This window comes from Aquarana catesbeiana, linkage group LG03 (assembly GCF_042186555.1).
Source record: "Aquarana catesbeiana isolate 2022-GZ linkage group LG03, ASM4218655v1, whole genome shotgun sequence".
NCBI lineage: Eukaryota > Metazoa > Chordata > Amphibia > Anura > Ranidae > Aquarana > Aquarana catesbeiana.
Genome location: NC_133326.1, coordinates 579702881 through 579714530, shown reverse-complemented (window position 1 = coordinate 579714530; position 11650 = coordinate 579702881). Strand labels below are relative to the sequence as shown.

General features: G+C 43.5%; 1 protein-coding gene across 1 annotated transcript in view; it reads left to right on the top strand.

The window, feature by feature from the left end:
• Positions 1-3114: 3114 nt before the first annotated feature.
• Positions 3115-11650, top strand: part of LOC141132952 (tetraspanin-15-like) — a 274647-nt gene continuing 266111 nt past the window's right edge. The window contains exon 1 of the mRNA XM_073621975.1: positions 3115-3323. Within this exon, the coding sequence (XP_073478076.1) occupies positions 3237-3323 (87 nt within the window). The 5' untranslated portion in view covers positions 3115-3236. The remainder of the gene's footprint in view (positions 3324-11650) is intronic.

The following is an 11650-nucleotide window of genomic DNA, read 5'->3' as shown; positions in this document are numbered from 1 at the left end:
GTAGAAATCCCTCTTTTCTATTATTAGGTGATATAAAATCCCCCGTTACATGGTGGTCAGTGCACATTTCCCCTCACATTGATGGTCAGTGCAAATCCTCCCTCACATAAATTTCCTGTTACATTGATAGAATCCCCTACTAAATACTTGCCAAAAATGCCAGCTTTGTTCTATATTATTCAGAATTTGTCACAGTGTAGTGCCTCCTAACTAATCCCATCCCCCCACCACTGCCACTGATCCCATCAACCTTCTAGAATTGCCACTGATCACCCCCCCCCCCCAGCATTGTCACTGATCCCGAGTCCTAGAATCCCTAATCATTTGCTGTCTATTAATGGGTCCCCTCACCTCCTCAGTCCGTGGTGTGCAGGCAGTGAGGAAATGATGTGCTGTAACCTTTAGCAATCAATCCGTGATCAGTAATAATGTGCAGTCACCTCTAGCAACCAATTAGTGAGTGGTATAGATGTCCAGTAACCTCTAGCAATCAATCAGTGAGCAGGATTGATGTACAGTAATCTCTAGCAACCAATAAACAAGCAGAAGTCATGTGATGTAACCTCTAGAACCGGGATCTCCAAACTACAGCCCTCCAGATGTTGCAGAACTACACATCCCATGAGGCATTGTAAAACTCTGACATTCACAGACATGACTAGGCATGATTTTCATCATAAATTTTGCACAAAATTTATACTGCTACATATCTTTGGTAAAAATAACCCAAATAACTCAAGACCAAATATTTGGTCTTTGTGAAAATTATCTACAGTCTACAAGCTATGGTGCCAATCATTGAAAATTGATCACACCTGATGTACTGACGGCCTATCTCATTTCTTGAGACCCTAACAAGCCAGGACAGTACAGATACCCCCAAATGACCCCTTTTTAGAAAGTAGACAGCCCAAGGTAATTAGTAAGAGGCACGGTGAGTTTTTTTAAGTTTTTTTCCCACAATTCTTTGCAAAATGATTTAAAAAAAAAAGAATTCTGACAAAATTGTCATATTAACTAGTTATTTCTCTCACAGAGCATATGCATACCACAAATTACAACCCAAAACACATTCTGCTACTTCTTCTGAGTATGGCGATACCACATGTGTGAGACTTTTACACAGCCTGGCCACATAGCGAGGCCCAACATGCAGGGAGCACCTTCAGGCATTCTAGGAGCATAAATTACACATATCATTTCTTGACTACCTCTTACACTTTTGAAGGTCCTGGAGCACCAGGACAATGGAAACTCCCAAAAAATGACCCCATTTTGGAAAGTAAATACCCCAACGTATAATCTATGAGGCATTATGAGTCTTTTGAAAATGTAATTTTTTCGACAAGTTTTTGGAAAATGTGGAAATAAAATGAAAACTTTTATTTTTATTTTTTTTTTTTACACAAAGTTCCATTTATAAGATATTTCTAACACATAGCATGTATATAGAAAAAAATGACACCCCAAAATATATTCTGCTACTTCTCCTAATAATGGTGATACCACATGTGTGAGACTTTTTCACAGCCTGGCCACATACATAAACCAATATTTTTTACTTTCTGCTACAAAACATATCCAATAAAAAAATCACATTTCTTCATAAGTTTTGGCCAAAATGTATTCTGCTACATGTCTTTGATTTAAAAAGAATAAAATTAAAAATAACCACTTGCCTACTGGGCACGTTTACCCTGTTCCTGCTCAGGCTTTTAGCGCTGTCACACTTTGAAAGACAATTGCAAGGTCATGCAACACTGTACCCAAATTACATTTTTATGGTGGGGAGGTGGGAGAGAGAGAGGGGGGGGAGGAAGAGAGAGAGGGGGAGGAGGAGAGAAAGGGAGAGGGGGAGAGAGAGAGAGGAGAGAGAGAGAGAGAGGAGAGAAAGGGAGAGGGGGAAGAAAGAGAGAGAAGGGAGAGAGAGAGGGGAGAGAGAGGGGGGAGAGAAAGGAGAGAAAGAGAGAGGGGGGAAGAAAGAGAGAGAGAGAGGGGGGAGAAAGAGAGATGGGGAAAAGAGAGAGAGAGAGGGGGGGCAGAGAGAGGGGGAGAGAGATGAGCGAAAGAGAGAGGGGGAAGAAAGAGAGAGGGGGGGAGAGTGAGAGAGAGAGAGAGGGGGGATGATTGGGGGAGAGAGAGGGGGGGAGAGGAGAGAGGGGGAGAAAGAGAGAGGGGGAGAAAGAGAGAGAGGAAAGAGAGAGGGGGAGAGAGAGAGGGGGAGACAGAGAGAGGGGAGGGGGGGAGAGAGAGGAGGAGAGAAAGAGAGAGGGGGGAGAAAGAGAGAGGGGTAGTGATTGGGGGAGAGAGAGAGAGGGGGAGTGATTGGGGAAGAGAGAGAGGAGGGAGAGGAGAGAGGGAGAGAAAGAGAGAGAGGGGGGGAGAAAGAGAGGGAGAGAGGGGGGAGAAAGAGAGGGAAAGAGTGGGGAGAAAGAGAGAGAGGGGGGAGAGAGAGGGGAGAAAGAGAGAGAGGGTGAGACAGAGAGAGGGGGGTGATTGGGGGAGGGGGAGAAAGAGAGAGGAGAGAAAGAGAGAGGGGGAAGAAAGAGAGAGAGGGGAGAGAGTGAGGGGGAAGAAAGAGAGAGAGGGGAGAAGGGGAGAAAGGGGGGGGGCAGAGAGAGGGGTCGAGGGAGAGGGGGGGAGAAAGAGAGGGAGAGTAAGAGGGAGAGAGAGAGAGGGGGGAGTGATTGGAAGAGAGAGAGGAGGGAGAGGAGAGAGAGAGAGGAGGGAGAGGAGAGAGAGAGAGGGGGGAGGGAGAGAGAGAGGAGAGAAAGAGAGAGAGGGAGAGAGAAAGGTGGGGGGGAGAGAAAGGGGGGGGGGAGAGATATCAGTAGATAGACTCAGTATTGTCAGCTTTGTATATTCTCCCCAGGACACTGATCATCCCTGCCATTCACACACACACCTCCTCCTATCCCCACCGCTAGATGGCGCCTCCCTAGTGTTTGGGGCCATGCTGTATACATGGAGCTCAGTGCTGTATACAGTTGTATTGTGTATAAAGAATGTACAATGTAATGACTCCCTGATGGTGTCGGGGATAGATGAGCGGAGATCGGTCACACTGCTCTGATATGAGGCTGTACTGTGTATAGGAGAGGTGTGTGTGGGGGAGGTAGGTGGATCCGGGCAGTGAAGGGTTAGTGGCGGTGTCCCCTCCCTGTATTCTCTCTCCATACGGAAGTGCTGACAATGAGAGCGGAGCTGGGAGCCCCGGACATCTGATCGGAGCAGAGATGTCAGGAAGGGACACATGGAGGGCCACACTGCGCACCTATTACTGCATCAAATTCTCCCTGTCCTTCTACTCCACACTCTTCTCGGTGAGTGATGAGGGGGGAGGGGACACAAAGGGACCCCCTACACATGGCTGTGCTGATCAGAAGCTGAATGAATGAATGTACACCTTCCACTCTGTGTGTGTATTTTATATATATATATATATATACACATATATCTATATGTGTGTGTGCCCTTCCTCTGTGTATGATCTGTTCCATTGTGTGTATGGGGGGTGATCCATCCTTGTATCTGATGATGTGGCCTGCTCTTTGTTGTGATCATTCATGTCTGCCAGCAGTGTCATGGCATTGAGGGAAGTCATTTACATCATGTAAATGTGTAGAAATGTGGCATGTCTGCATTTTCCTGCAGCACATCTCACCACGTTGTAACAGTGGGGGGTTATTTATGTAAGGCAAATCCACTTTGCACTACAAGTGCAAAGTGAACTTGAAATTGCACTGAAAATGGACTTGGAAGTTCACTCGCTGTAGATACGAGGGGGACATGCAAGGAAAATAAAAAACATCATTTTAGCTTGCACATGATTGGATGATAAAATCAGCAGAGCTTCCCCTCATTTCAGATCTTCCCCTCAGATATACAGAGACTGCACTTCCAAGTGCACTTTGAACTTGTAGTTTGCACTTGTAGTGCAAAGTGGATTTGCGTTTCGTAAATAACCCCCAGTGTGCTGTAATGCATAGAGCTGAATGAAGGACCATCTTTTGGACACTTAAAGCGTGGTAAACAGCTACAAAAATGAAAAAAAAATTGGGCCCCCTGCAGGTTTAAGGCTGGGTTCACATACATGCGAATTGGAGCCAGTTCCCACATGTCCAGAGCAGCTGCGTGCGGTTTTGAAAAGGTACTGTGCATTTTTGGGTCTGGTTCAGGTGTGAATTCAGGCAAAAATTTGCACCTGAATTGGTGAACAGAAACGCACCAGACTGCAAACTGCAGCCTGATATGTGAACCCAGCCAAAGTCATAATGTAGTAGTATACACCGCATACAAGCACATTATGACAAGCTTACCTGCACATGGAGCCCTCCAGCACAGCACAGCTCTGTCATGGCTCCCTGGCGCTTCCATCATTACCCGCTCTTCCAGGTTTACAGACTCCGGCCATGGCACAGCGCTCTGCACTGAGCATGCAATGGTGACATCATCGGCTATTGCCAATGTGAATATCTCCTAAATGGTATATGTTTAGGAGATATTCATTGTGCCTACAGGTAAGCCTGATGATAAACTTACCAGTTAAAAAAAAAATAGATTTAACCCCAGTGTCCCTTTAAGTGGGTGAGTACACCCCTCACATTTTTTGTAAATATTTTATTCTATCTTTTCATGTAACAACACTGAAGAAATGACACTTTGCTACAATGTAAAGTAGTGAGTGTACAGCTTGTATAACAGTGTCAATTTGCTGTACCCTCAAAATAACTCAACACACAGCCATTAATGTCTAAACCGCTGGCAACAAAAGTGAGTACACCCCTAAGTGAAAATGTCCAAATTGGGCACAATTAGCCATTTTCCATCCCTGGTGTCATGTGACTTGTTAGTATTACAAGGTCTCAGGTGTGAATGGGGAGCAGGTGTGTTAAATTTGGAGTTATCGCTTTCACTCTCTCATACTGGTCACTGGAAGTTCAACATGGCACCTCATGGCAAAGAACTATCTGAGGATCTGAAAAAAAGAATTGTTGCTCTACATAAAGATGGCCTAGGCTATAAGAAGATTTCCATACTGAAATTGAGCTGCAGCACAGTGGCCAAGACCATACAGCGGTTTAACAGGACAGGTTCCACTCAGAACAGGCCTCGCCATGGTCGACCAAAGAAGTTGAGTGCACGTGCTCAGCATCATATCCAGAGGTTGTCTTTGGGAAATAGACGTATGAGTGCTGCCAGCATTGCTACAGAGGTTGAAGAGGTGGGGGGTCAGCCTGTCAGTGCTCAGACCATATGCCGCACGCTGCATCAAATTGGTCTGCATTTCTGTTGTCCCAGAAGGAAGCCTCTTCTAAAGATGATGCACAAGAAAGCCCGCAAACAGTTTGCTGAAGACAAGGACATGGATTAATGGAACTATGTCCTTTGGTCTGATGAGACCAAGATAAACTTATTTGGTTCAGATGGTGTCAAATGTGTGTGGTGGCAACTAGGTGAGGAGTACAAAGACAAGTATGTCCTGCCAACAGTCAAGCATTGTGGTGGGGGTGTCATGGTCTGGGGCTGCTTGAGTGCTGCCGGCACTGGGGTGCTACAGTTTATTGAGGGAACCATGATTGCCAACATGTACTGTGACATACTGAAGAAGAGCATGATCCCCTCCCTTCAGAGACTGGGTCGCAGGGCAGTATTCCAACATGATAACAACCCCAAACACACCTCCAAGACGACCACTGCCTTGCTAAAAAAGCTGAGGGTAAAGGTGATGGACTGGCCAATCATGTCTCCAGACCTAAACCCTATTAAGCATCTGTGGGGCATACTCAAACAGAAGGTGGAGGAATGCAAGGTCTCCAACATCCACCAGCTCCATGATGTCATCATGGAGGAGTGGAAGAGGACTCCAGTGGCAACCTGTGAAGCTCCGGTGAACTCCATGCCCAAGAGGGTTAAAGCAGTGCTGGAAAATAATGGCGGCCATACAAAATATTGACACTTTGGGCCCAATTTGGACATTTTCACTTAGGGGTGTACTCACTTTTGTTGCCAGCGGTTTAGAAATTAATGGCTGTGTGTTGAGTTATTTTGAGGGGACAGCAAATTTACACTGTTATACAAGCTGTACACTCACTACTTTACATTGTAGCAAAGTGTCATTTCTTCAGTGTTGTCACATGAAAAGATATAATAAAATATTTACAAAAATGTGAGGGGTGTACTCACTTTTGTGAGATACTGTTTTTGATATATACGGTATATATCTACACAAATACATTGCCCTTCATTTCTATTTTAAGCCCCGTTCACACTGGTATGCTTTTGCCACACTTTCCCAGGGCGACAAAAGTACGAAAACTATTCCCCATTCAATCCTATGTAAGGCTGGGTTCACACCTATGTGAATTGGATGCGACTGTCCCCGCATCCAATTTGCATGAGATTGTGATCGGCTGTCTATGGAGCCGGTTCACATATCTCCGGAGCGGATTGCACAGGAGTGCTGTGCGTCTTTGGCTCAGTTTCAGGGCCGAATTCAGGCAAAAATTTGATTAGTCCCTGAACCGGAGAACAAGGACGCACCGGACCCCTGCTGCGAGCCGCATCCGTCGGAGGTGTGAACCCAGCCTTACTGTTCAAAATGCAGGCACCTTCCATTGTAAGTCAATGGGAACGCATCAAATGTGCATCAGTGTGAAAGGGCCCTAAAACTGAATGGATTGTATTACAAGGTGAGAGTTCACAAATCATTGAAATGAAAACAAAATTGTTCCCCTGTGTTCATACATGAATGCAAACGTGCATGTACAGTAGGTCACATATGTAAATGGTGATTGCATTGCGTCAGAGTGAGAGCAATAATTCTAGCTCCAGAGCTTACATCTAACTCTAAACTGATAGTCTGTAAATGCTTTAAAAAGAGTCACCGAATGACAATTTTAGGTTCTGTAGTTTGTCACCATTTCACAGGTATGCGCAATTTTAAAACTTAGTATCTATTTACTTGCTGCAACATCATCTTTTAAAGTTTTCTAAAAAAAAAAAATGGGTATTATTTTGTGTTTGTGCACCAAAATGAATTAAAGTGTATTTTTTCCTGAAAATTTGTGTTTAATAAATGGTTGCACAAATATGTGACATACAAAAAAATTGCAATAGCCACCATTATATTTTCCAGGGCCTGTGCTTTCAGAAAATATAATGTTTGGGGGTTCTAAGTAATTTTCAAGCAAGCAAACGCTGACATTACCATGTATATGAAAAATGTGAGGCGGGAGATTGCAGTTGGGCAAGGTCCTTGAAGGCTTGCTTTCAGTTTCACTTTATGAGAATGTGTGTGTGTGTGTGTGTGTTGTTTTGTTTTTTGAGATATACATTCATATGATGAAATAATCTTATCTTGCGCTCATTTCTTTTTTGATTATATTTTTTGCACCATTCTCCCATCATGAATTAGAAAATCGTTTGTTTTTCAAAAAATTTCCAACATGCCCAATCACTCACATTTGAAAGAAAATTCTTTCGGGAATTCGACCCATGTATGGCCGGCTTTAGGCTGCATTCACACATGTGTTTTCGTGAGGGTTACTGTGGTTCAATGATTGGTGATGTATGCATTCATTGTAAAAGGCACCCTATGCATATACATGGCAATAGAAGCACACCTGCCAAAGTAAATAAAATAGGTGTTTTCGGCTTGTGGATGTGTGTTCAGGGTTCTCTGAAAATGACTGGGCATGCTCAATGCAACATGCATCAATATCCCAAATGATGTAGTTTATCGCATGTATGAAAATGTACACAAATATGAATGGGTCTTTTTTCTTTGTTTCTTTGTATCATTTGTAATACTGTGTGTACACAGGGGCAGCCATATTTGCTCATGACATTTACAGATTCTTCTTCTGCCTTAGGCCTCACTCACATGAGGCCCGTAGCCCATGAATAGGCTGTGTGTTTATGCGGTTTGAGTCGCCGGGTGCTGCATGCAGGCAGCCCATTCAAGTCTATGAGGACGGAGTGGCTGCACGAACACAGCGGCTTGTCCCAATTTGATGCAGTTGAAGCCACATAAACATGGCGCACAATTATGGACCACGACTGTCAGCACCCGTCTGAATGAGGACTTTTATGCATGTTATCAACAGTCATGCATTTTTTATGCACTGCTGTTGTCCATAGGCCCTAGAATAGGTGTAGATGCATCAAAAATTGGGCAGTGCATTGCATTGATGTGAACTAGAACATTTTAAAACAATGGGTACATGCATTGATGTTCAATAAAAAAAATGTGTGAATGGGCCCAAAAAGGCTCTTTAAAATGCAAGTCAATTTATAACTTTTTTGAAATGCGGTTTTGTGGATTTTTTTTTTTTTTTGGTATTCTGTTTCTCACTATTAAAATAAATCTACCATTAAAATTATAGACTGATTATTTCTTTGTCAGTGGGCAAACGTACAAAAGCAGGGGATCAAAGTACTTTTTTCCTCCGCTGTATATATACATACTTTGTGTATGTGTGTGTACAGTCATCTGGGACACGTCACGGGTCCCAGGTGACTGCCGGACCATTGAAGACACGCAGCGCGACTCGTGCAGGTGCAGTGCACACCCACGTGTGAAACCGCAAGCTGTCACAGCCCACAGTTAAAATGCCAGCCCCCGCTAGGTAGAGAAGAGGGAGACAAGCGATGGCTCGGGTGAGCACATCGCTGGATTGTGGGACAGGTGAGTGTGTGTTTATTAAGCCCAGGTTCACATTGATGCGATTTGACATGCGATTTGATGTCAAATCGCATGCCAAATTGGTGGCTATTGCCGGCAATAGCACCATCCGAAACAGTGCGACGCTGACTTTGCAGGGCCACACCGATGCCCAAAAGTAGTTACTGTACTACTTTTGGCAACTTCGGGTGCGTTTTCAGGAACCCGCACAGATGTCTCTGAAATCGCCCCCCGAAGTCGGACTGACATGCGTGTATGAAATTGTGCGAGTTCAGCTGAACTCCAACGATTTCAATCCCGCAGCAGTGTGAACCTAGGCTAAACGTCAGCAGCTACAGTTTTTGTAGCTGCTGACTTTTAATAAACATAGAAACAACTGACACTCCTCTTTAAAACATCAGTTTGAAAATTCAACAACTTTACAAGAAAGAAATTAAAATATAATTAACCCTTATAGGTTGTGTTTGGTAACATACTTATATGTTATGCCATACAGAAGAGGGATGCATGAAATGGCATGTCGAAAGCTACATAGCTGCTGAGCATTGGACCATACAGTTGTAATACACTGTAACACTGTAGAACGTAAGCTGCAACTTTGTCTAAATCGGTCTATCTCAACCTTTTTAAAACAGAGGAACCCTAGAGATAAATGTCAAGACTCAGGGAGCCCCTACTAATATTTACTATATCTACAGCTCACAGTACATAAACGTGAACAATAAGTGGAAATGTAAGAATAAATAAAAGAAAAAGGAATGTGGCGTATTTGACACCCTGGGCTGCTTAATATAACAACATTTTCTTTTTTGGTTATAATAATATATAACAAAAATTAACCACAAAAGAAATGCAGACAGTGAGAGCTGTAGTGACCCATCACATTGGTGGCCAGTGGAGGAATGCCCCCTTATATTGGTGGCCAGTGGAGGAATGCCCCCTTATATTGGTGGCCAGTGGAGGAATGCCCCCTTATATTGGTGGTCAGTGGAGGAGAGCCCCCTTATATTGGTGGCCAGTGGAGGAATGCCCCCTTATATTGGTGGTCAGTGGAGGAGAGCCCCCTTATATTGGTGGTCAGTGGAGGAGAGCCCCCTTATATTGGTGGTCAGTGGAGGAGAGCCCCCTTATATTGGTGGTCAGTGGAGGAGAGCCCCCTTATATTGGTGGTCAGTGGAGGAGAGCCCCCTTATATTGGTGGTCAGTGGAGGAGAGCCCCCTTATATTGGTGGTCAGTGGAGGAGAGCCCCCTTATATTGGTGGTCAGTGGAGGAGAGCCCCCTTATATTGGTGGTCAGTGGAGGAATGCCCCCTTATATTGGTGGTCAGTTGAGGAGAGCCCCCTTATATTGGTGGTCAGTGGGAGATGGACTCTCTTTTATTGGTGATGGGAGAAGGAGTCCATTATATTGGTGGTCAGTGGGAGAAGGGGCACCTTATATTGGTGGTCAGTGGAGGAGAGCCTCCTTTTATTGGTGGTCAGTGGGAGGACTCTTTTATATTGATGGTCAGTGGGAGAAGGGGACCCTCTGTATTGGTGGTCAGTGGGGGAAAGCCTCTTTATATTAGTGATCAGTGGGAGGACGCCCTTATATTGGTGTTCAGTAGGAAGAAAGGTTCCCTTACAAATACCATAGCTAAAAAGATCATTGTTGTCATATGTTACTTATGAGAGAGGCAGAACGGGGATCTGCCTTTGTAAACAAGGCGAATCCCTGTTCTGACAGGGGACATGACAAAGTTCTACTGTTCCCAGTCATCAGGAACAGTGATCTCTGTCATGTCCCTGGCAGCCCATCCCCCCTACAGTTAGAACACACTGAGGGAACACAGTTAACCCCCTAGATCGCCCCCTAGTGTTAACCCCTTCCCTGCCAGTGTGTGTTTTTATAGCACCGATCAATGTAATAATGTCACTGGGCCCCAAAAAGTGTAATTTGGGGTCAGATTTGTCTGCCGCAATGTCGCAGTCCCACTAAAAATCGCAGATCTCTGCCATTGCTAGTAAAAACAATAAAAAAAAATAAAAGTCCCTAAATCTATCCCATAGTTTGTAGATGCGATAACTTTTGCACAAACCAATCAATATACGCCTATTGGGATTTTTTTTACCAAAAATAAGTAGAAGAATATATATCGGCTTAAACTGAATACATTTTAGTGTGTGTGTGTGTGTATGTATGTATGTATGTGTATATATATATATATATATATATATATATATATATATATATATATATATATAAAATAATTTTTTTTTTTGGATATGTATTATAGCAAAAAGTAAAAAATATATATAAAAATATAAATATATATTTGTTTTAAAATTTTCGCTCTTTGTTTATAGCGCAAAAAATTAAAAACCGCAGAGGTGATCAAATACCACCAAAAAAAGCTCTATTTGTGGGGAAAAAAAGGACGTCAATTTTATTTGTGTACAGCTTTGCACGACCACGCAATTGTCAGTTAAAACGACGCAGTGCCGTATCGCAAAAAATGGCCTGGTCATTAAGGGTGCAATTCTTCAGAGGCTGAAGTGGTTAAACCTAGGATTGACTCCACAGTGTGAATTGCAGTGCACCAATTACTGCATATACCTTACTAAATGTAAGATTTTCATTGCACCATCCTCTCTGATGGATATTCCTCATTCTTACATCCAAAATTATGTATGAAAAGCTCCAAATGTGAAAATAAAATATATAGTGTAATGCCACTTTAAATTATAAACGGCAATAGTGTCATAACCACTCACATTAATACACATAATCAAGTGCCATATCCAGTGTGTCTCCAACCAGCTAGTCACCTTGTGGTCTCACCATGCACCTTACCTAATGCTATTCAGTAAGAGCTCCTTTCGCAAATAAAGTTGTATCATCAGCGCTTCTCCTGTTCCTCCATTCTTCAATATTAGGACTCCCCCATGTAAGACATTTAAAAAGGGCCCATAGTGCAGCAGTA